Here is a 24,819-nt window from a genome sequence, read left to right as displayed (position 1 = left end):
CTTTCTGTCTGTGTGATAAAGTATCATAGCAGAGTATGTTTGGGCTTGTGGCTCCAGAGGGAAGAGTTCATTATGGCAGGCATGATGGTTGGAGCAAGAAGGTGAGGGATCACATCCTCAAATGCAGCTATAAAGGACACAGAGCAAAGTGGAAGTAGGTCAAGCTATGATCTCTCAAAGTCAACTCCCAAAGAATACCTCCTCCAGCAATCCAGCCCTGCTCAGTCAGTGCCTCCAACTGGTGACCAAGTATTCAAATACACAAGCCTATGGGGGATATTCTTATTCCAAGCACTACACACGGATTTCTATTCAGGATTTCTCTTCTCTCGTTTATCATGTGGCCTCATATCATTCTATGCATTTGGTGCAACAATCCTCTTTATCTTTTTTTAATGTGCATTGCTGTTTTTTGCCTGTGTTCATGTCTGTGAGAGGATGTCTCTTAAAATGTGCAAACAGCTTTGGAAAGCATTGGTATTTTTTTCTCTCTTTGGCTGATGAAATAGTTGAAGATGGGTGTCAGGAGAGAAGCGTTCTGATCTTAGTCTTGCTTACAGATTGCCGAATGACCCGGGACACAGCTATCTGTCTCTCTGTTGGATTTCATCATCCACATTTTTTATTTTTTTTATTAACTTGAGTATTTCTTATATACATTTCAAGTGTTATTCCCTTTCCCGGTTTCCGGACAAACATCACCCTCCCCCCTCCCCTTCCTTATGGGTGTTCCCCTCCCAAACCTCCCCCCATTGCCACCCTCCCCGCATAGTCTAGTTCACTGGGGGTTCAGTCTTAGCAGGACCCAGGGCTTCCCCTTCCACTGGTGCTCTTACTAGGATATTCATTGCTACCTATGGGGACAGAGTCCAGAGTCAGTCCATGTATAGTCTTTAGGTAGTGGCTTAGTCCCTGGAAGCTCTGGTTGCTTGACATTGTTGTACTTTTGGGGTCTCGAGCACCTTCAAGCTCTTCCAGTTCTTTCTCTGATTCCTTCAACGGGGGACCTATTCTCAGTTCAGTGGTTTGCTGCTGGCATTCGCCTCTGTATTTGCTGTATTCTGGCTGTGTCTCTCAGGAGCGATCTACATCCGGCTCCTGTCGGTCTGCACTTCTTTGCTTCATCCATCTTGTCTAATTGGGTGGCTGTATATGTATGGGCCAGCTGTGGGGCAGGCTCTGAATGGGTGTTCCTTCAGTCTCTGTTTTAATCTTTGCCTCTCCCTTCCCTGCCAAGGGTATTCTTTTTCCTCATTTAAAGAAGGAGTGAAGCATTCACATTTTGATCATCCGTCTTGAGTTTCCTTTGTTCTAGGGATCTAGGGTAATTCAAGCATTTGGGCTAATAGCCACTTATCAATGAGTGCATACCATGTATGTCTTTCTGTGAGTGGGTTAGCTCACTCAGGATGATATTTTCCAGTTCCAACCATTTGCCTACGAATTTCATAAACTCGTTGTTTTTGATAGCTGAGTAATATTCCATTGTGTAGATGTACCACATTTTCTGTATCCATTCCTCTGTTGAAGGGCATCTGGGTTCTTTCCAGTTTCTGGCTATTATAAATAAGGCTGCGATGAACATAGTGGAGCACGTGTCTCTTTTATATGTTGAGGCATCTTTTGGGTATATGCCCAAGAGAGGTATGGCTGGATCCTCAGGCAGATCAATGTCCAATTTTCTGAGGAACCTCTAGACTGATTTCCAGAATGGTTTTACCAGTCTGCAATCCCACCAACAATGGAGGAGTGTTCCTCTTTCTCCACATCCTCGCCAGCATCTGCTGTCACCTGAGTTTTTGATCTTAGCCATTCTCACTGGTGTGAGGTGAAATCTCAGGGTTGTTTTGATTTGCATTTCCCTTATGACTAAAGATGTTGAACATTTCTTTAGGTGTTTCTCAGCCATTCGGCATTCCTCAGCTGTGAATTCTTTGTTTAGCTCTGAACCCCATTTTTTAATAGGGTTATTTGTTTCCCTGCGGTCTAACTTCTTGAGTTCTTTGTATATTTTGGATATAAGGCCTCTATCTGTTATAGGATTGGTAATCATCATCCACATTTAATAGCAACCTTTCATCTGTGGGAATACACAGGTTAGTTGTAGGAGAAATGGCTGTTGACCTAAAGAAAAACATTTTCCATTACCAGTCTCATGTGCAAGACTGGGCCCCTTTAACATTATGAGCCAGAGGTGCTCATAAGGATTGTGGTGGTTTAAGTAAGAATGGTCCCCATAGCCTCAGAGTTTTGAATGCTCAGTCATCAGGGAATGACGCTATTTGAAAAAGATTAGGAGGTATAGACTTGTTGGAGGATGTGTGTCACTGGGGGTGGGCTTTGAGGTTTCAAAAGGCCATGCCTAGGCCCAGAGTCTTTCTCTTGGCTGGTGGCTCAGGATGTAGTTTTCAGCTATTGCTCCAGAGCCGTCATGCTCTCTACCCCAGTGAAAATGGACTAAACCTCTGAATCTGTGAGTAAGTCCTCAACTAAATGTTTTTCTTTATAAAAGTTGCCTTGGTCATTGATGTCTCTTCACTGCAATAGAACAGTGACTAAGACAAGGCTCCACCCCTCTCTGAAGGGATAATTATGTTGGTAGGTAATTATGGTTGCTGGGTAAGGAAGAGACATTTTATTTAGCATTGCAGCCACTGGCTAGGTGATTTAAAAAAAAAACACCCACTCACCCATTCACCTACAACTAACCCTAATTAAGATTATTTGTTCAAAAAGTGTAGGAAAATACTTTCTTTAGATTTCAGTCAAGTGTTTGGTTGGCTAGCCTTTCTGTAATTTATGTCAGAGGAACCTTTCCTCAGGCCTTCGTGTGAGGGGTGAACCCTCTTACAGACTGCTGTAGAGACAGTGTCTGTTCAGCTATCCACAGAGGTATGACTTTGAGGAAAAGTTGTATTTGAAGGGGCACAGGAATATAGGCTCTGGGCATCATTCACATAGTAAGCAATCATATTTGTTGAGGGTAGATGGAAGGGTTGAGGAGGTGCCTGAGGGTCTATGTAAAAGAAAGGTACATATTTGCTCTGGCTTCCTTCTTGACGGTTGGAAGGGTTGAGTGCTTCAGCCCTTCATTATGGATCCCCTTACACAACAGTTTCTCAACATCTATCTACTGATCTGAAAAGTCAGCCAAGGTCCTCCAAAGGATTGGAGGTTTGTTATCTTCCCCGAAAGGATTGATGCCTCCTCAGCTTCACTCTATCCCTGAAACCAATCCCATTCATGATGTCTCCAATGGCAGCATATCATAGGATGTTATATTCTAAGCGCCAGGGACACAGCAGGAAACTAATGTCTTTATGGGCTTTTCCATTCTCTGTGTTTATGTGTGCATGTGATACAGACTCATACAGCCACACGGATAGTAGACCACAGTCTTAGGCTATGTCTGAGAACATTCCTACATCATAACCAGCTTCCCCAGATAGCTTCTAGAATCAACTGAGGGCCCAACTCGAGAGGCTGGGGAAACTGAGATGAACAGTTTCAGGGAAAAAACTCCTGAAAGAATTTGTTTCGAGTCACCATAGAAACCACAAAACCAAGACTTGAAATCTGGTCTCTAGTTCTTAGCTCTAGGCCGACTCAATGTCCTCAACAGGATACCAATGCCTGAAGCCACCCCAACCCCCAACCCCAGGTGCAGTACCTCCTTCTATCCTGCTAGGTGGCACCAAAAGGCTTCAGTGGAAAGGGTTCAACAGGGCTCAGTGGTGCCCACTTTGGAGTTGGGAATGGCTGCACAGGAGATTATTTTAAGGCAGTGTAAGGATTAGCTTAGGTTCCTGCTAAATGCTTACTTTACTTTGGGCTGCAGCCTGGCTTGACATGGTTTGGAATTGTCTTTCTTTAGGCCACATTGCTGGCTTGTGCCAGATTTGGATGAAATTAGGGCACCCTCACTACTGTGAAGCCCTGCCTCTCAAGAGAATGTCATCGGGATCTCCCTACCTCTGGTCTTACCTTGAGTCGTGCATCTCTGGCTAAGCTCACAGCCACTGCTTTCAGACTCCCAGGGTTAGAATACCACCTGACCACTTGCTAACCATGGGACTGCATTGTTGTGTGAGTTCTCTCTACCTCACTGTCTTCCTCTACGAGGTGGGGATGGATGACTGCAAATGGCATTCAATTTCTTTATGGTGCCTCTCATGAAAAGATAGTGAGTATTTTTGAAAGAAGTGACTGCTTTCATGGAGCCTGGTGGTCAGCAAGTATACAAGTTCTCAGCATAGATCTTACGAGGTCATACAACTCCTTTTCCTTTTTACAATTCTGAAACCATGTGACAAGACCTAGCTGGCCTCCTCGACGATGAGAGACCATGAAGGAAGAAGATACCGATTCTTCAGCTGGGGTCCCAGATACATATGAGCTCCATTGACATTAGCCAAAGTAAGGGCGAGGCCAATGTATGGAGCTTTGAGTTAGTAGTGGTGTAGTTGAAGCTATCGGACCAGGCTAGATAAGTCTTTACCATGCAGGGTTGCTGTGGTGTTAGATGGTGATGCATGTTATATAGCACACAGTAAAGTAACCCAATACAGTTATTAGCATCCAGGCCATTGTCTGAGTTCTAGTCACACTGATCACTTTGTTCTCTGCTGTCTGTCTGTCTGTCTGTGTCCCCATGCATACATGTATGTGTGTGCATGTGTCTGATGTGTGGTATTTGTGCACATGGAGGACAGAGAAGAGTGGATATCCATCTTCTATCATTCTTTGCCTCGAAACAAATGCTCTTACTGAACTTGGTTTGCAACCACCAAATCCCAGAGATTCTTTTCCTTCTGCCCTCCTCACATCTCTGCTACAGTACAAGGGTTACGAATGCATCTCACTACACATAGGCTTTTATGTAGGTATCAGAGATTTAAAGTCTACCCTCATGTTTGTGCTATAAGCACTCACACTGACAATGAAGGAAAAGAAGGATGCCGAAGTCAGCCTAGGTTTTGGGTGTGTGTGCTAGGTTTGCAGGAGAGAAGTAGCTGAGTTTGATTTCTTGTATTTTGTGCTTCATGGGCTGCTTCCAGTTCTTGCAGCCCAGAGATGTAGTTTGTGCTCCACTCTCATGCTGGGCCAAGTATTCCTAATGCCATGAACTCTGGGAATGTAGGTACAAGTGAGGGCAGGCCCAAGTTACACTGAAAAGTATCCAGTAGGGATTTACTGAAGTTATTTGGACAGATGCATGAGTGAATGCAATGAAGGATGAATGAATGAATGAATAGTCATGATATGTAATGATAATGTATTGACAGACTAATAAGAGTTTCAGATTGGTAGGGAACTATGGAAAAACCAAGTTTATTTTTCTTTCTAAAAAAATGATGACATGTTTCCGGTCTATCAGTACAAAGATTATACACATACAACATATACTACATACAGTTACTAGCATTACATTATAGAGGGAACGTTAGAGCTTCCCTCTGAGTGAGGTGGCATATCAGACAGTCACACAGTTGGTTTGGTCCATGAAGAATGGCAAAAGTGGCCACTTGTGACCAGATTGGCCCAGGCTCCCCAGCACGTGGGAAACTGTAAAAATGGGCCCATCACAGGCAAAGGGAGTTGGTTGGTCAGGCAAGAAAAAAGCAGCATCAGAGTTCTGAGTAGAGCATGGGTTTTTGTAAGGGCTTGGGTGTTGCATTTTCCTTTGGTTTTCCTATCCCTCTTTTCCTTCTGGGGTGAGACTCTCTCTGTTCCTACTGTGTACTGCCCGTGCTTCTGAAAGCTTCGAATTGCACTGCATGCGATTTGGATTCTGTCCTTCTGCCAGGAGGTAGAGTTGCTTAAACTTAATTTGCAAGCATGGTGACCTGCTTCAAGGTCCTTTAAGGACTTCTGGGAAAAAGCAAACACCTAAACTCCAATCTGCTAGAGCCAATGCTCCGTTATTTTTTAGAATATTGCTGGGATTACAGACAGGGAGTGTCATAGGGAAAATGGGGTTGGGGTTGGGATGGGGCGAAATCCAAGTTTTGGTGAATCTTTTCACCTGGAGCAACTTATACCTGATTGGTAGGATTACCTATACCCTATCCTCCTACCTCTCGCATGACCATATCAATTTTTCTGTAGGATACTCAAGTCCTTCTGCCTCATGCTGGCATCATTACACAGGAGAGGTTTAGGATAGTCCTCCAAATGGCCTTTCCAGCTTTTTGTTTTTTCACCAGCCTGGACACGAAGTCACTCTGCCATTTGCCATCTTGACTGTGGAGCTCTTTGGGTCATTGTTGAGAAATTATTTAAGTGACAGGGCAACTCATACCTGGTGGTGATGAGTTGGGTACAAAGGTTTAATGCAATGATAGGCTATCCTTGGACTTTTTGTCCAATATATAGGCACTGTCTTAGGAAGACTGGGGTAAAGAACACTCCTTGACTTAACCCTGAAGACTTGAAAATAAGCCATAGAAGATCTAGATTCTCTTGACAACCTTTTGGAGAAATACTTCTTTGAGTTCTTTAACATTTTTAGCATTTACAATTTATAGGGATACGAAGTACATATAGTTCTTTCCCCATGATTGCTTAACTTAGCTGAATCATGGGTCAGCAATGGCTGTGACATTCTTGAATAAGCTGATTGGTGTAGGTTTTAAACTTGAAGATGTCACTTTGCATTCATAGTTGCTCTGTCATGTGAGTCTCTTCCTGAGTGAAGCAGTGTTAAGATCTCATCTCTGATTTTTCCTATTGAAAGCGATGAATGAGGATGGGTAATTTTATTTCAAAATAAATAAGTGGTTTGATGAAGAGAATGCCATATCTTTTTAGAATATTCCTTAGATGGTGGGGCATGTGGTCCACTAGTGAAAACCTTTAGTATGCATATTCTTCTGCTACTTACATGAGTTGCAAACCCACAGCCTTTGGCAGTATCTGTTGTACTGTGTGTAAATCATTTTCATCTTCGGCTGGCCTAGGGCAGTGGTTTTCAACCTGGTGGGTTGCATATCAGGTATTTATTTTACGGTTCATAACAGTAGCAAAATTACAATTATGAAGTAGCAACAAAATAATTTTGTGGTTGGGGGGGCATCACCAGAACATGAAGAAGTGTATTAAAGGGTTGCATCATTAGGAAGGTTGAGAACCAATGGAGTAGACGAAAGAAGCAAACCCATTCTGTGTGTGGAAGAGATGGTGTTGTAGTGATCTTGAGATGAAGCCCTAGTGTGTGCAGGTCTCTTCTGAAGCTTGAACTCCTGAGGTGAAGTGATGGTTTGACAAACCTAGTAACTTCCACATTCTGATACATTCCCAAGGTCTATAATACTGGTTGGAGGCGTGGATACGTACTGCCCAGTTGCATTAGGTCACGGCTTTACTTAGAAGCTCATAAGGGCATGCTTGGGCTGTGAGAACACAATGCAGCAAAACCATATCTGCATCCAGACTATCGTTCTCAAGATGTGCTTCCTGGCAGCAGAATAAAGCCAGAGTCAACTGGCCCAGCAGTCAAGTTTTTCTCCAACCCTTTAGGGGCCAGCATTTCCTGAAGGCAGTCAACCCTGGTGAGGAGAATTGATACAACTGTCAGTCATCTCTCTACAGAGTGATTGCTCAGTGATTGAGTCATCTCTTCTGCGTTTATATCCGTCTCTGATTTCTGTAGACCCTCATATGGTCAGTGAACTCTGAGATCTGCGATGGCTTCCTTTGCTTGAGTGTCGAGATGCATCCTTCTGACCCCTGGAGTAGGCAGTGGGAGCCACTGTCCTGTTTGGGTCCAGAAGGCATTCTCCAGAAGAAAGTTTAGCCAAGGTATCTCGTGAGCACGTGTCATCCTTAGAATGCTCTCTACTGCACCTTGGACCTTGGAGAACCCAGTCTTCGACTTGCTTCTGTCTGGGAGGGCTAGAGCTCTTTGAGGTACTGGCTCCAAAGTCCTGCTGGGCTTCAGGTGGTACTGGACAACACGGGGGCTGAGTGTGGACAGTGCCAGTGGCAGGAGCTGCGGCAGAAGCAGAAGCAGGGGTAGGCCTCTGTTTGCTTCTCCAATTCTGGATCTCAAGGTTTCTTTTGTCTATGGGCAGCTTGTCAATTTTCTGAGCTTTTGAGATTAGAGACTTCCCATATGTCCCTTGTAGAGACAGGAGAAAATACCTAATGGGAAATAAAAGGAAAAAAAAAAAAAGGGGACGGTTTTTGAATTGTTGTTAAAGGTAAAAGAACAACATAAATCCCATTTGTCTCTACTTAAGGACCAGGCCTGATTTCGATAAAGAAGGCCATAAGTTACTAGCTCTAGGAATAGACCATATGTCCCAAAAATTAGGCCATAAAACACCAGCTCCAGGAACAGACCATAAAACCCCTTCCTAAAGAATAACCTCAGGATAATTGCAGAAATGGGAAAATGTCTTTTCCCAGGATGGATCATCAGTGCCGGACAGTCCTACTGCATCCTATAGCTAACCACTCATGACATAGAAATGCAGACCACTGACCACTCAGCACAAGTTAATCAGAAGCTGACCCCTGTGTCTTCCCCAGCACAATACAGTTTTAGATTACCCAACCCACTCTCTAAATATAGAAGAACTAACATTGTAGCTAATCAAAGTGATACTAATGTCACCGCTTTGGCCCCTACCAATCACATTAGAGATTACCTAATCCTTCTAGACCTCTAGTTCCCTATAAGAAGGTCTGCCTGCCTTTGTCTGGGGTTGCCATTTCGGAGAATGTCTGACCCTGCGTGCTGATAATTTCTGCAGAATAAATGCTCTTTGCCTTTGCATACTAGCTGAATCTAGGGTCTTCCTTTAGAGATCTTTGGAGCCTTACCAAGGGATTCTGGCCAGCTGGAGGAGCATGGTCTGGCAGGCATTGCCCTTCTCTCACATTCCCTCTGCTTTGCTAATACTCATTAGATTAGATTCCTCAAGCTGGCCACCCAGGTCTACTCTCTTAGCCACTTCCTCCTTCCCAGGCTGATTACCAAGGTCTAGCTATCAAAGTATTGAAGTCTAGCAATCAAAAGCTTCCTTTGGCTCATCTAATTAACACACCCAATTAAAATTAGATACCCCCATCCTAACGGGGAGTTTCCTCTGGTACTTTTATAAAACATCATTTTCCTATGCATTAAGTCTGTCTCCTTTCTATCCAGAGACTGTCCTTTGTCCCATTCCAGGATAAATATTCCCCCTCTCCCTTGTTCCCTTCCTTTTCTCCCCCATCCTCCATTTCTTGTCTTTAGTCTCTTATTTCTTGCCCTCTGACCCTCTGGGGCAAATTAGTCTCCTTTGAGCTGAAAACTTGGTCTTGGGGGTCCTGAGTGGATTCTTCCCATAACAGTTGTCTACTTCTTAAAATGTCATTGTTAAAAGGGCTCTTAGAATCTAACTTGGCAGAGACTGTCATTATTGGACTCTGAGTGCTCAAAGTTAATGGTGACTGCCTCTGGTAGTGCAGAGGAAGCCTGAACGCACCAGCGACACACAACAGTTAATGCTTATTCTGTACCAGGACTGCTTGAAGTGCTTTGCTGAGTACTGACTCAATTCTCCTAAAAAAAAAAAAAAATCCATGTGCTTGGTACACTTGAGGAACAAAAGGCTCTCTCTGTTCATGATAGGGCACACATGATTCCATCAGCTGGAGACATTGCGTATTTTGTGACGTTTGTACTATAATGAAATTGCCTGATGCTGTGGCTCTCATTTCTTAAGCGTGTTTGTACAATGCATAACTATACCTTTGTTTCCCTTTGTATACAGATGTAGAAACCAATCCAGCAGTCTATCTGATGTCAAGTTATGGTCAGACCTAAGGACTCTAGATCTACAGGCTAGTCTCTCGTTTACTGTACTTATGCCAGCATTTTCTTTTTTTTTTTTTTTTTTTAATTTTACAAACTTTATTGTAAAAACAGACCTACAAACATAAACAACACACGTCAGGATTATCAGTTCCATAGTCTATACATTTTACTGAACTTCTTTACAGCTAGAACAACCATTCTGAAGAAATAGAGGCTAACAGCAAATTGTACAATTTCACTGTCAAATGTTTCTTATGTATTTAACCAAAACAAAAACTCCTTAGCAGATTTAGAACTAGAAGAACAATTAGCTTTATATTTTATCTTATAACTTGTACCAAAACAAAAACTCCTTAGCAGATTTAGAACTAGAAGAACAATTAGCTTTATATTTTATCTTATAACTTGTATCTTTATCTGAATTTAGTCCCTCCCCTAGAATAATAATTTTTAAACAATTATTGAATGTAATTTAGATGATGAATTAAAAAATTTTTTTTTTTTTATTAACTTGAGTATTTCTTATATACATTTCGAGTGTTATTCCCTTTCCCGGTTTCCGGGCAAACATCCCCCTCCCCCCTCCCCTTCCTTATGGGTGTTCCCCTCCCAACCCTCCCACCATTGCCGCCCTCCCCCCATAGACTAGTTCACTGGGGGTTCAGTCTTAGCAGGACCAGGGCTTCCCCTTCCACTGGTGCTCTTACTAGGATATTCATTGCTACCTATGGGGTCAGAGTCCAGGGTCAGTCCATGTATAGTCTTTAGGTAGTGGCTTAGTCCCTGGAAGCTCTGGTTGCTTGGCATTGTTGTACTTTTGGGGTCTCGAGCCCCTTCAAGCTCTTCCAGTTCTTTCTCTGATTCCTTCAATAGGGGACCTATTCTCAGTTCAGTGGTTTGCTGCTGGCATTCGCCTCTGTATTTGCTGTATTCTGGCTGTGTCTCTCAGGAGCGATCTACATCCGGCTCCTGTCGGTCTGCACTTCTTTGCTTCATCCATCTAGTCCAATTGGGTGGCTGTATATGTATGGGCCAAATGTGGGACAGGCTCTGAATGGGTGTTCCTTCAGTCTCTGTTTTAATCTTTGCCTCTCCCTTCCCTGCCAAGGGTATTCTTTTTCCTCATTTAAAGAAGGAGTGAAGCATTCACATTTTGATCATCCGTCTTGAGTTTCCTTTGTTCTAGGGATCTAGGGTAATTCAAGCATTTGGGCTAATAGCCACTTATCAATGAGTGCATACCATGTATGTCTTTCTGTGATTGGGTTAGTTCACTCAGGATGATATTTTCCAGTTCCAACCATTTGCCTACGAATTTCATAAACTCGTTGTATTTGATAGCTGAGTAGTATTCCATTGTGTAGATGTACCACATTTTCTGTATCCATTCCTCTGTTGAAGGGCATCTGGGTTCTTTCCATTTTCTGGCTATTATAAATAAGGCTGCGATGAACATAGTGGAGCACGTGTCTCTTTTATATGTTGAGGCATCTTTTGGGTATATGCCCAAGAGAGGTATAGCTGGATCCTCAGGCAGTTCAATGTCCAATTTTCTGAGGAACCTCCAGACTGCTTTCCAGAATGGTTTTACCAGTCTGCAATCCCACCAACAATGGAGGAGTGTTCCTCTTTCTCCACAACCTCGCCAGCATCTGCTGTCACCTGAGTTTTTGATCTTAGCCAATCGCACTGGTGTGAGGTGAAATCTCAGGGTTGTTTTGATTTGCATTTCCCTTATGACTAAAGATGTTGAACATTTCTTTAGGTGTTTCTCAGCCATTCGGCATTCCTCAGCTGTGAATTCTTTGTTTAGCTCTGAACCCCATTTTTTAATAGGGTTATTTGTTTCCCTGCGGTCTAACTTCTTGAGTTCTTTGTATATTTTGGATATAAGGCCTCTATCTGTTGTAGGGTTGGTAAAGATCTTTTCCCAATCTGTTGGTTGCCGTTTTGTCCTAACCACAGTGTCCTTTGCCTTACAGAAGCTTTGCAGTTTTATGAGATCCCATTTGTCAATTCTTGATCTTAGAGCATAAGCCATTGGTGTTTTGTTCAGGAAATTTTTTCCAGTGCCCATGTGTTCCAGATGCTTCCCTAGTTTTTCTTCTATTAGTTTGAGTGTGTCTGGTTTGATGTGGAGGTCCTTGATCCACTTCGACTTAAGCTTTGTACAGGGTGATAAGCATGGATCGATCTGCATTCTTCTACATGTTGCCCTCCAGTTGAACCAGCACCATTTGCTGAAAATGCTATCTTTTTTCCATTGGATGGTTTTGGCTCCTTTGTCAAAAATCAAGTGACCATAGGTGTGTGGGTTCATTTCTGGGTCTTCAATTCTATTCCATTGGTCTATCTGTCTGTCTCTGTACCAATACCATGCAGTTTTTATCACTATTGCTCTGTAATACTGCTTGAGTTCAGGGATAGTGATTCCCCCTGAAGTCCTTTTATTGTTGAGGATAGCTTTAGCTATCCTGGGTTTTTTGTTATTCCAGATGAATTTGCAAATTGTTCTGTCTAACTCTTTGAAGAATTGGATTGGTATTTTGATGGGGATTGCATTGAATCTGTAGATTGCTTTTGGTAAAATGGCCATTTTTACTATATTAATCCTGCCAATCCATGAGCATGGGAGATCTTTCCATCTTCTGAGGTCTTCTTCAATTTCTTTCTTCAGTGTCTTGAAGTTCTTATTGTACAGATCTTTTACTTGCTTGGTTAAAGTCACACCGAGGTACTTTATATTATTTGGGTCTATTATGAAGGGTGTCGTTTCCCTAATTTCTTTCTCGGCTTGTTTCTCTTTTGTATAGAGGAAGGCAACTGATTTATTTGAGTTAATTTTATACCCAGCCACTTTGCTGAAGTTGTTTATCAGCTTTAGTAGTTCTCTGGTGGAACTTTTGGGATCACTTAAATATACTATCATATCATCTGCAAATAGTGATATTTTGACCTCTTCTTTTCCGATCTGTATCCCTTTGATCTCCTTTTGTTGTCTGATTGCTCTGGCTAGAACTTCAAGAACTATATTGAATAAGTAGGGAGAGAGTGGGCAGCCTTGTCTAGTCCCTGATTGTAGTGGGATTGCTTCAAGTTTCTCTCCATTTAGTTTAATGTTAGCAATGGGTTTGCTGTATATGGCTTTTACTATGTTTAGGTATGGGCCTTGAATTCCTATTCTTTCCAGGACTTTTATCATGAAGGGGTGTTGAATTTTGTCAAATGCTTTCTCAGCATCTAATGAAATGATCATGTGGTTCTGTTCTTTCAGTTTGTTTATATAATGGATCACGTTGATGGTTTTCCGTATATTAAACCATCCCTGCATGCCTGGGATGAAGCCTACTTGATCATGGTGGATGATTGTTTTGATGTGCTCTTGAATTCGGTTTGCCAGAATTTTATTGAGTATTTTTGCGTCGATATTCATAAGGGAAATTGGTCTGAAGTTCTCTTTCTTTGTTGTGTCTTTGTGTGGTTTAGGTATAAGAGTAATTGTAGATTCGTAGAAGGAATTCGGTAGGGCTCCATCTGTTTCAATTTTGTGGAATAGTTTGGATAATATTGGTATGAGGTCTTCTATGAAGGTTTGATAGAATTCTGCACTAAACCCATCTGGACCTGGGCTCTTTTTGGTTGGGAGACCTTTAATGACTGCTTCTATTTCCTTAGGAGTTATGGGGTTGTTTAACTGGTTTATCTGTTCCTGATTTAACTTTGATACCTGGTATCTGTCTAGGAAATTGTCCATTTCCTGGAGATTTTCAAATTTTGTTGAATATAGGTTTTTATAGTAAGATCTGATGATTTTTTGAATTTCCTCTGAATCTGTAGTTATGTCTCCCTTTTCATTTCTGATTTTGTTAATTTGGACGCACTCTCTGTGTCCTCTCGTTAGTCTGGCTAAGGGTTTATCTATCTTGTTGATTTTCTCAAAGAACCAACTTTTGGTCCTGTTGATTCTTTCTATGGTCCTTTTTGTTTCTACTTGGTTGATTTCAGCTCTGAGTTTGATTATTTCCTGCCTTCTACTCCTCCTGGGTGTATTTGCTTCTTTTTGTTCTAGAGCTTTTAGGTGTGCTGTCATGCTGCTGACATATGCTCTTTCCTGTTTCTTTCTGCAGGCACTCAGCGCTATGAGTTTTCCTCTTAGCACAGCTTTCATTGTGTCCCATAAGTTTGAGTATGTTGTATCTTCATTTTCATTAAATTCTAAAAAGTTTTTAATTTCTTTCTTTATTTCTTCCTTGATCAGGTTATCATTGAGTAGAGCATTGTTCAATTTCCACGTATATGTGGGCATTCTTCCCTTATTGTTATTGAAGACCAGTTTTAGGCCGTGGTGGTCCGATAGCACGCATGGGATTATTTCTATCTTTCTGTACCTGTTGAGGCCCGTTTTTTGACCAATTATATGGTCAATTTTGGAGAAAGTACCATGAGGAGCTGAGAAGAAGGTATATCCTTTTGCTTTAGGATAGAATGTTCTATAAATATCCGTTAAGTCCATTTGGCTCATGACTTCTCTTAGTCTGTCGACATCACTGTTTAATTTCTGTTTCCATGATCTGTCCATTGATGAGAGTGGGGTGTTGAAATCTCCCACTATTATTGTGTGAGGTGCAATGTGTGTTTTGAGCTTTAGTAAGGTTTCTTTTACGTATGTAGGTGCCCTTGTATTTGGGGCATAGATATTTAGGATTGAGAGTTCATCTTGGTGGATTTTTCCTTTGATGAATATGAAGTGTCCTTCCTTATCTTTTTTGATGACTTTTAGTTGGAAATTGATTTTATTTGATATTAGAATGGCTACTCCAGCTTGCTTCTTCTGACCATTTGCTTGGAAAGTTGTTTTCCAGCCTTTCACTCTGAGGTAGTGTCTGTCTTTGTCTCTGAGGTGTGTTTCCTGTAGGCAGCAGAATGCAGGGTCCTCGTTGCGTATCCAGTTTGTTAATCTATGTCTTTTTATTGGGGAGTTGAGGCCATTGATATTGAGAGATATTAAGGAATAGTGATTATTGTTTCCCTTTATATTCATATTTGGATGTGAGGTTATGTTTGTGTGCTTTCATTCTCTTTGTTTTGTTGCCAAGACGATTAGTTTCTTGCTTCTTCTAGGGTATAGCTTGCCTCCTTATGTTGGGCTTTACCATTTATTATCCTTTGTAGTGCTGGATTTGTAGAAAGATATTGTGTAAATTTGGTTTTGTCATGGAATATCTTGGTTTCTCCATCAATGTTAATTGAGAGTTTTGCTGGATACAGTAACCTGGGCTGGCATTTGTGTTCTCTTAGGGTCTGTATGACATCAGTCCAGGATCTTCTGGCCTTCATAGTTTCTGGCGAGAAGTCTGGTGTGATTCTGATGGGTCTCCCTTTATATGTTACTTGACCTTTTTCCCTTACTGCTTTTAATATTCTTTCTTTATTTTGTGCGTTTGGTGTTTTGACAATTATGTGACGGGAGGTGTTTCTTTTCTGGTCCAATCTATTTGGAGTTCTGTAGGCTTCTTGTATGCCTATGGGTATCTCTTTTTTTAGGTTAGGGAAGTTTTCTTCTATGATTTTGTTGAAGATATTTACTGGTCCTTTGAGCTGGGAGTCTTCACTCTCTTCTATACCTATTATCCTTAGGTTTGATCTTCTCATTGAGTCCTGGATTTCCTGTATGTTTTGGACCAGTAGCTTTTTCCGCTTTACATTATCTTTGACAGTTGAGTCAATGATTTCTATGGAGTCTTCTGCTCCTGAGATTCTCTCTTCCATCTCTTGTATTCTGTTGGTGAAGCTTGTATCTACAGCTCCTTGTCTCTTCTTTTGGTTTTCTATATCCAGGGTTGTTTCCATGTGTTCTTTCTTGATTGCTTCTATTTCCATTTTTAATTCCTTCATCTGTTTGATTGTGTTTTCCTGGAATTCTTTCAGGGATTTTTGCCATTCCTCTCTGTAGGCCTCTACTTGTTTATTAATGATTTCCTGTGTTTCCCTAAGTGTGTTCATGTCTTTCTTGAAGTCCTCCAGCATCATGATCAAATATGATTTTGAAACTAGATCTTGCTTTTCTGGTGTGTTTGGATATTCCATGTTTGTTTTGGTGGGAGAATTGGGCTCCGATGATGGCATGCAGTCTTGGTTTCTGTTGCTTAGGTTCCTGCGCTTGCCTCTCGCCATCAGATTATCTCTAGTGTTACTTTGTTCTGCTATTTCTGACAGTGGCTAGACTGACCTATAAGCCTGTGTGTCAGGAGTGCTGTAGACCTGTTTTCCTCTCTTTCAGTCAGTTATGGGGACAGTGTGTTCTGCTTTCGGGCGTGTAGTTTTTCCTCTCTACAGGTCTTCAGCTGTTCCTGTGGGCCTGTGTCTTGAGTTCACCAGGCAGCTTTCTTGCAGCAGAAAATTTGGTCTTACCTGTGGTCCCGAGGCTCAGGTTCGCTCGTGGGGTGCTGCCCAGGGGCTCTCTGCAGCGGCAGCAACCAGGAAGACCTGTGCCGCCCCTTCCGGGAGCTTCAGTGCACCAGGGTTCCAGATGGTCTTTGGCTTTTTCCTCTGGCGTCCGAGATGTGTGTGCAGGGAGCAGTCTCTTCTGGTTTCCCAGGCTTGTCTGCCTCTCTGAAGGTTTAGCTCTCCCTCCCACGGGATTTGGGTGCAGAGAACTGTTTATCCGGTCTGTTTCTTTCAGGTTCCGGCGGTGTCTCAGGCGCAGAAGTCCTGCCGCTCCTGGGCCCTCCCCCACGGGAGCCCAGAGGCCTTATACAGTTTCCTCTTGGGCCAGGGATGTGGGCAGGGGTGGGCAGTGTTGGTGGTCTCTTCCGCTCTGCCATGCCAGCATTTTCTACAGAACTTTATTTATATAATTCGTCTTTGCCCAGTAAAGACACTCCTAGACGCTGAGGAGAGATTGCCAAGGTCTCCTGAAAAGTCTATAGCTCACCCTGACTTGTCTTCTTCCTGCCAAGCTGCACATAGCCTGTGGGAGACTCTCACTTCTGGATCCCAGTTTATCCAGGTGGAAGGGTGAGAATGTTAAGTATGTGTTATCTTGCATCACAGGCCACCCACATCCCTTTCTTATCTAAGAAGCAGCCCACCTGGCCTGGAGGACAATGAGAATGTTAAATTTAAAGCCTCTTAAGAGAGTGTCTTTCATTATTGTATTTCAAAGTTGCATGATGAACCCACTGGGGTCAAGGGTTTTCTCAAGATTATAGTAGATCTCACCAGTGAGTAGATAGGGGGCCAAGTATATACTTCGGGAAAGATTGGATTTCTTATCTGGAGACTGACATTTCCCTAGTCTAAATCTACCCAGGACAGAGCCTTTTTCCTCCACCCTCTAGTCAACAAATATGTGTTAAGTTCCCACAGCAGTTAGGTCCTATAGGATTAAGGTTTGGACAAGAGAGAACTCCTACTTTCCTGTTGCATAAGTTACTGATGTCAAGTTATATCAGTTGCTGATAGAGAGAACATTTAATTACTTGCTCTCATTTGAAGACTATTCTCGAAGAAGCGCTTGAGCAGATGACTGAGGTTTTTGTACAGTCAAGGTCAGGGGTGGGATGGGGTTTGAGACACCGAGGCAAACTAGCTGAAGTGTGAAAGTGACAGTTAGATCCTGGATGGGGAGGGGATGACTAGAGCAGGCAAGGACTGTGGGCCATGGTTTGCATTTTGTATTTTATTATAGAGGCCCAGGGAAACTTTTGGTGACTGACAAACACATGATGAGACCAGACTTTGATACATAATAATAGATAGTGAGAAAAGTCCCAAGAGGAGACAAACTATAGTTTGGGGTGTCAGGGAAGTAGCCTGTTTATGATGACAGCTGTAGAAATGAAAATTGCTGATGTATTTGAGAAAGATATGGCAGGTAGTAGTGTTGATTTGCTGTTATATAAACTAAGGATATACAACCCCAAGGGATACCAAGGATGATGGCTGGAGGGCAATCTGGGCTCTGGCATTCGCTGAAGGGAGCTCTGAAGAGACTGGTTTTAGAGGGCAAACCTCGAGGGAAGTTATAGACGTTCTCTGCTTTTGTTAGACTCTATGCAGTTGATGAATGCGCTAGAGAAATGCAGCTGGAGTCAACGAGAGGCCTGTGTTGGGAAGCATCTGGGAAAGATTTTTCAGTTCAGAACAGTGATTTTTATATCCATGGAGAAAATATAAAATTAGGAGACCAGAGAGCCTGGGATAAAGGCTTGCCACCCACTGTACCTAGGGTGTGAGTGGCAAAGGAAAGAAAGAGAAGTTGGAAGAGATTCCAATCACAGGTCATGTTGAACCACCTCTCCAGCCCATCTGACCTATATTCTAGGTCAGAATTATTTCTTTTATTTTTTGAGATTATATAATTTCCTCCCATCTCTTTCCTCCTTCTAAGTGGCCCATATATCCTTCTTTGCTCTCTTTCAAGCTCATAACCTCATTTTCATTACTTGTTTTACACACACACACACACACACACACACACACACACACACACACACACTCTCTCTCTCTCTCTCACAAACACACACACACACACACACTCACTCTCTCTCTCTCACAAACACACACACACACACACACACACACACACACACACACATTCCTAAATACAGAAATACAACCTGCAAAAAAAAAAAAAAAAAAAGTCAGGGGCAGAGGGCCCAAAGACTGTTAGACTGTTACAGCCAGTGGAAAGGATTAAGAGAATACATGAGGGTTTAAGCTCAGTATGTTATTCTGCTTTTAAATCTGTAAAAAATAGTTTGCGTACATCTGTGCTCTAGTTGAAGGGAATTTGAAATGTCCTTTTGACCTGAGTGGATTAACTAGACTAAGGTTAGTGGTTGATTATCATAAGATTGGCGAAGGAGATCAATCCCCATTATGAGTAATGTGACTTTCAACTTTAAGCTTGGAACAGTTTTCTACAGCAAACATTCTATCGTGTGGATTTATATAAACAAACAAGAATTATGCCAAAGTTGTAAGTCAGGAGTCCTTACAACTATTAAAATAATCCCTTCATTATCAGAAGAAATCGCTTTGGCCTTAGTAAATAGAATTAAACAAGAATTCAACGTTGTGGTGATAAGTAAGCAAAGATTTGGCCTGTATACCGTGGTCACTAGCACGTACATACTTGCTAATGTTTCCCTAACTCATCCCTCGTCTGTTCAGCAAGCCATCAACCTGATGCCCATCTGTTCTCTCCATGTGTGTCAACAGTCCTCGCACATGTTTCAGTGACCTTTCTTAAGCTGCTGCTGTAGCCTTGTAAGACTCTGGCTCCCATCATTTTTCTGATGAATGCTGGGTTTATGAATTTCTTTCTGGCTTTGAGGCTATAGAGTGTGTCTCAAACATGAGCTCACTCTTCAAACAGAGAAGTACTGTTATTGTGGTATTTTCTTTGAAAATGTGAAAGCAGACGTTTTTCGGTGGGAAGTGTCAAGAAATAGTATGTGAGCATGAATGATTAATCAGGAAAACAGAGCCTTTAAAAAAATGTTACACGTGCTTTAAACTTAAGCGATGATAAAATGTTGGCTACTTCATAAAAATGCAAATTTCTGAGAGAAATCTGAAGTTCTGCTGCACAATCTTCCCTGTGATGACAGGAAGTTCCTTGTCTCCATGTGTGCACTGCATGTGGCTTGCTGGGACTGCTGCCTTTCCTACAGGCCCTCACGTGCAAGACTCCTCGACTAATAGAAAAAGATCTTGAAAGAGCTTGAAAAAATGCTCCCTTACCACACAACAAAATTTATAGCCAGGGAGGTAAAGTGATCATTCCCGCATTCCATATGTTATAAAGGAGGTCATTTTGTTTCTCTATGGCTGACCTGGGACCTGAGTCCATGTTATTTACCCTCTGGCTTATTGTTCTTTTATCCTAGCATCTCAACTCTGGACAATGATCCCAAGGCCCCAGTGAACTTGACTGATTTAGAGGCTTTATTGAAACACACTTCTGGGTATATCTGTGTGTGTGTTTCTAGAAAGGTTTAGAAGAGGAGGGAAGAGCCGTCTTTAAGGTGGGCTGGGGTCCTGGGCTATGCAGAGAAAGTAAGCTGAGAACCAGTAGTCATGTCTCTCTGCTTTCTGAGCATGGGTGCAATGTGACAGACTCCATGACAAACTTTATCTCCAAACTGTGAGGTGAAATCCTTAAGTTGATTTTGCCAGGAATTTCTTCACAGAGACGAATACATTTGAGGTATGTGAACTTAGGGGAGACTGGGAATTTCAAAGGACATTGCCCAAGAACTCAAACCTTGGTAGAAGAGCCACGACTGGAGTGAGGAGACAGGTGAGGTAGAACATGGGGTCTGAGAGCTGCCTTTCCATCAACCAGTAGGGATTGGTAGGGCTGTTGCAGGTGACGCAAGTGGCGTTGTATATTAGGGAAACCACGAAGTACATCAAAAAGCTGCCGAGGAGGACAAGGCCATGGAGGACAGTCTGTGAGGGGACAAAGAAGATGCTGTTGGAGGGTCTAATTAGGTTATGGGGCAGCAAAATGCACACAGCTTAGTTAACCTTTGTTTTAAACCATTTTGAAGAGGCATACACATATCAAACACTCACAAAATGAGCACATCTTGGATCAAGCTCTGCCTAGCTAGGTTGTGAAAACTGACTCAACTTGTAAAATGCTGTTTAAAGAAAATATAGTGGCTAAGAGCATCTCAGACAGTAGAATTTGAGATGAACATTTCAAGCATACTAAGATAAAATTAAAGTAACAACATATCTCTTGGCAAATGGCCTGCCTATCTTTGTTCTTGAGCTTAGATTTCAGTGTTCAACACGTTTAGGAAAGATTCAGACATGTTTACACATTGTGTTTATGGATAAATTCTAACTTCATCATCTATAGGAATCCCTTTTACGTATGGATTGGATGTTTGTGCCTTTCCCAATCTATATAATGAAGCTGTCAATTGCTAGAGTTTGAACAAGAGGCTTTTGGAAGTATTTTAGAAGCCCTGTTCCCATTAATGGACTTAGTGCTCTCGGAGACCCAAAAGAAAAGACATCTTTCTTTCTCTTTCTTCCAGGGATGTATTAAAAAAAAGATAGCTGTCTACAACCTGGAAGGAAGACTTTTCCCCAGACAATTCCTGGGCTAGGATGCTGACTTTGGACTTTTAACCTCGAGAATGGTAATCTATAACTTTTTTTCCTGTTTAAGCCCCATTATCTACAGCATTTATTATGAGCCCCAGGCAGACTTAAAATAACTCTGCATTTTCTTTCACTCAACGTTCTTCTTGAGATCCGTGTGCGCACAGATGTTATATTTCTAGCTTGTAAATTTTAACTCTAGAAGCTTCTTGACTCGTGACAGAGTTATGCCTTATAAACCTGTTATAAGTAGAAAATAGTGTATGACACAAATGCCTCTGACTATACCTGACCTTCTGAACACCCCAGCCTACCAGTGTAGCACTGGTACCACCATAAAACAAAACAAAACAAAACCGAGATATAAGCTTAACTGTTGCTAAGATGGGACTACATGTGTTTGATTGTCCAAAAAATACCACTGTGAAATTTACCATTCCTAAGCTTTTATTATGTGTATATATGTATATGTGTGTGTGTATATATATATATATATACACACACATAAAATTAAAAGCAATGCTGCAGCAAACATTTTATATGTTTCCTTACACATATGTAAGATTATTTGTTTATTACTATTATTTGTAGGGTGCATACTTAGAAGTGAAATTCTTTCATAGCATGTGGTGCTTTAAACTCCTTCGATTGTTTTAAAAAATCACCCTGTAGAGCAGTGAGTCTCAACTTTCCTAATGCTGTGACCTTTAATACAGTTTCTTATGTTGTAGTGACTCCAACCATAAAATTATTTTGTTGCTATGTCACAACTAATTTTGCTATGTCACAACTAATTTTGCTACTGTTATGAATCATAATGTAAATATCTATGTTTTCCAGTAGTCTTAGGTGACCCCCGTGAAAGGGTCATTTGACCTCCAAAGGAGTCATGACCCACAGGTTGAGAACTGCTGCTCTTGAGGTTCTTAGCAGTTTACAGTCTGCTAATAGAAGAAGAAAGCTGTTGTACTTCTTCACCTTTAACAGTCTGCTGTAAAGTCTTACCAAAACAGAATGATTTACTTGCATCACTCTAGTCATAGAATAAGTGTAACTGTCATTTGAATGTAGGTGTTCCTTCAAGGCTCTTAGGAGGTACCTACAGCCCTACGTGAGACCAGAGGAGATAGGGTGTTTTGGGGAAGCAATTGAGTCATAAGGGCTATGGGCAGAGAATGGATTTATAGAAGAGGCTGGAGGGAGAACATTCTGCCTTTATAATAAAGAATATAGTGTCCACTTTTGACTCCATCCCCCAAGTAAGCCATCTTGGAAATGGAGGAGTTAGACAATAGTCCCTTCCCAACTTCGTGTCCTTATATATGTTCCTAAATCTATAAAGTAGGAGTATAAAAAAGAACCTAACACTAAGGGCATAGTGAATTTTAATGAGGAAATATATATGTGATTCATGATGATTAATACTGGGCATATGATTTTGAGTTCTTTAGAGTTATTGATTAGGGAAACTTAGTAAGAGAACTCTCTCTCTCTCTCTCTCCTTATCTATCTATCTATCTATCTATCTATCTATCTATCTATCTATCTATCTATCCATCCAAACTTAGAAGTTTATTTTAGTGTCTGTTTTCCTCAAACGCCATCTTATTTTTTGGGACAGGATCTTTCATTGAACATGGATCACTGATTCTGCTAGACTGGCTAGTCAACCATCTGCTGCAAAGCTCTTCCTATCTCCATTTTTTTCTAGCACTGGGATTATAGGTACCCACCACCATATCTGGCTTTAATGTGGGTCCTGGGTATCAAATTCGGGCCCTTACCTTACCGATTGAGTTACCTCCTCACCCTGCCTTTATGATTTAAGATACCAAAATATGATATTTGCAAATGCTTGATATGTGTGGTAAATAAGTTAAATGAGTAATAGTCCTGTGCGCACAGCCTCAGCTGTATTCGGCCAGCCTTTCCTAGCTCTGCAGTCCTCCTGAAGTTTTCATCAGTATCTCTGGTTTTGCAACTGTCTCATTGCTTTATGTTTGTTAGTGTTGTCAGCCTGGCTGGATCCTGAGGCCAACAATTCCAATTCTACTGCTTTACAAGGGCACAGCGAGAAACTAATCAATTTATTGAGCTAGATCAACTATATATAGTAAAAGAACTCTGAAATCTGAGCGCAGTCAATGAACAAGAATACAGGTTTTAAGTTAAATGGCCTGTGGGATCCTTACCCATGTCTTCATTTCCATTGCCTGGTGCAAGAGGATGGTGGTGAGTGAGATGGTGTTGATTGGTGTTCCAAAAGTAAAGACATCTATGTCTGAACCTCGGTAGGTCTAAGGAGGAACAAACGGGCACTGTCAAGTAGGCATATCTGGGTATGCACAGACTTAAAGCTATGCTTTCAATACAATGAGGCCGGGAGTCAAGGGAGGGGAAGTAACATGATGAAGAGAGGGGAAAAGATGGGGTTCATTCAAGGAACTGAAAGGTAAGAAATGCTATTAAATTGCTTAGGAACATGCTTGCTTTGGTCAAAGAGGAAAACCATGGTGGAGTGGTACACAAAGGCTTCCTGAGCATTTCCCAGGCACAGCATAACTGTTGAGGGAAGGCGTGTCTCCCTTCAAGGAATTTGGTCTTTCAGGCAGGGCAGGTGGTGGTATACTTTAAGAGGATGAGAGAGTGCTGTAAGGACTAGATACCCTGGGAGCACAGATGAGGTTTTGTTAGCTGAGACTGGGTTATGATAAAGGAAATGATAGTCTAGACAGAGGGCAAGTCTAGGAGTGGCCAGTATGATGGATTTTGTGAGCTTGGCATGAAACTAGACATATCTGGGAAGAGAGATTCTTAGCTGAGAAAATGCCTTCATAAGATAGGCCTTTAGGCAAGTCTGTAGGGTATTGTCTTGATTAATGTTTGTTGTGGGAGGGTGCTACTCCTAGGCAGGTGGTATTGGGTGCTATAAAAAAGCAAGCTGATCAATTAATGAGGAGAAATCCAGCAAGCAGAATTCCTCTGTGGCCTCTGCTTCAGTTCTTGCCTATAGGTTTCTGCCTCAAGTTTCTGTCTGACTTCCCTCAGCGATGAACTGTGATGTAGAAGTGTCGAGCTGGTGTTTTATTACAGCAGTAGGAAACCTAACTATAATAAATGCTTTCAGTTCTAGGGCAGGAATTATAGATACTAAAAAGCATAGGATAGATCATGCCTAAAGGTACCTCCTCCCTTAGGGAGGCTGGGCACCTTCATAGTAACTTTAGAAGGCAGGGGAATTACAGATATGCTATAATTTCATGGTGATAGCATAGTGCACAGGCATACACAGAGAAGGGGCTGCCACAGTAAGATGAAAGGGCAGAGGAGGTCAGACAACATGGCCGCTAACAATACAATCCCATGAACCAACGCTGAACGGTTTTCCTACAAGGGATGATAACCCAGCGTAATGACAATATTTGGTTTTTCAAGAGCTATCCAAAATGAAGCTTGGCATACATTGTTCTGTCTTCTCAAACACTTTGGGTTGGATGTACTCAGCTAGTAATTTGCAGTCTCTGCCACGATGTACACAACAAAGATACTATTAGTCTTGATTTTGTCTAACTAAGACTAGTGTTACATGTGCCTTGTGTGTCTAGATGGGACTCTATGACTTACCAGGTAGGGGATAAAGAAACAGATGAGGCTCTGGTAGAATGCATCAGCCATGGAAACCCAGAATGTTGGCAGATTGTAGCACTGCAAGTGAGAACACATTAATAACTCAGCCTCTAGTATTTGCAAGCATCTTCCTTGTGTGTGGCTGGGTTTGACAATATGATACTTTGCATACCTGTCTTCTTAGCCACAAGGGAGTTAAGTTCTAGCTCTGCCTCATACACATAGTTTAGTGGAAATTATGAACCTTCTCTGAGAACTGC

The 24,819-nt window shown here is 41.9% G+C and overlaps 1 protein-coding gene and 1 long non-coding RNA gene across 3 annotated transcripts in view; one reads left to right on the top strand and one right to left on the bottom strand.

The window, feature by feature from the left end:
* Positions 1-24,819, top strand: part of LOC134480670 (uncharacterized) — a 60,438-nt gene that overhangs the window by 22,400 nt on the left and 13,219 nt on the right. Inside the window, exon 3 of the long non-coding RNA XR_010055323.1 lies at positions 20,866-20,970. This is a non-coding gene — a long non-coding RNA (uncharacterized LOC134480670). The remainder of the gene's footprint in view (positions 1-20,865; positions 20,971-24,819) is intronic.
* Positions 5,304-24,819, bottom strand: part of Atp10b (ATPase phospholipid transporting 10B) — a 256,073-nt gene continuing 236,557 nt past the window's right edge. For both annotated transcript variants that reach the window (XM_017597619.3, XM_063270024.1), the window contains 4 exons: positions 24,557-24,637; positions 23,125-23,229; positions 20,079-20,266; positions 5,304-8,142 (listed from right to left, as the gene is read on the bottom strand). In XM_017597619.3, coding sequence (XP_017453108.1) covers positions 7,656-8,142; positions 20,079-20,266; positions 23,125-23,229; positions 24,557-24,637 — 861 coding nt within the window. In that variant the 3' untranslated portion in view covers positions 5,304-7,655. The remainder of the gene's footprint in view (positions 8,143-20,078; positions 20,267-23,124; positions 23,230-24,556; positions 24,638-24,819) is intronic.

Source organism: Rattus norvegicus, chromosome 10 (genome assembly GCF_036323735.1).
Source record: "Rattus norvegicus strain BN/NHsdMcwi chromosome 10, GRCr8, whole genome shotgun sequence".
NCBI lineage: Eukaryota > Metazoa > Chordata > Mammalia > Rodentia > Muridae > Rattus > Rattus norvegicus.
Note: the sequence above shows the minus strand (reverse complement) of the source record. Positions and strands in the feature narration are given on the sequence as shown.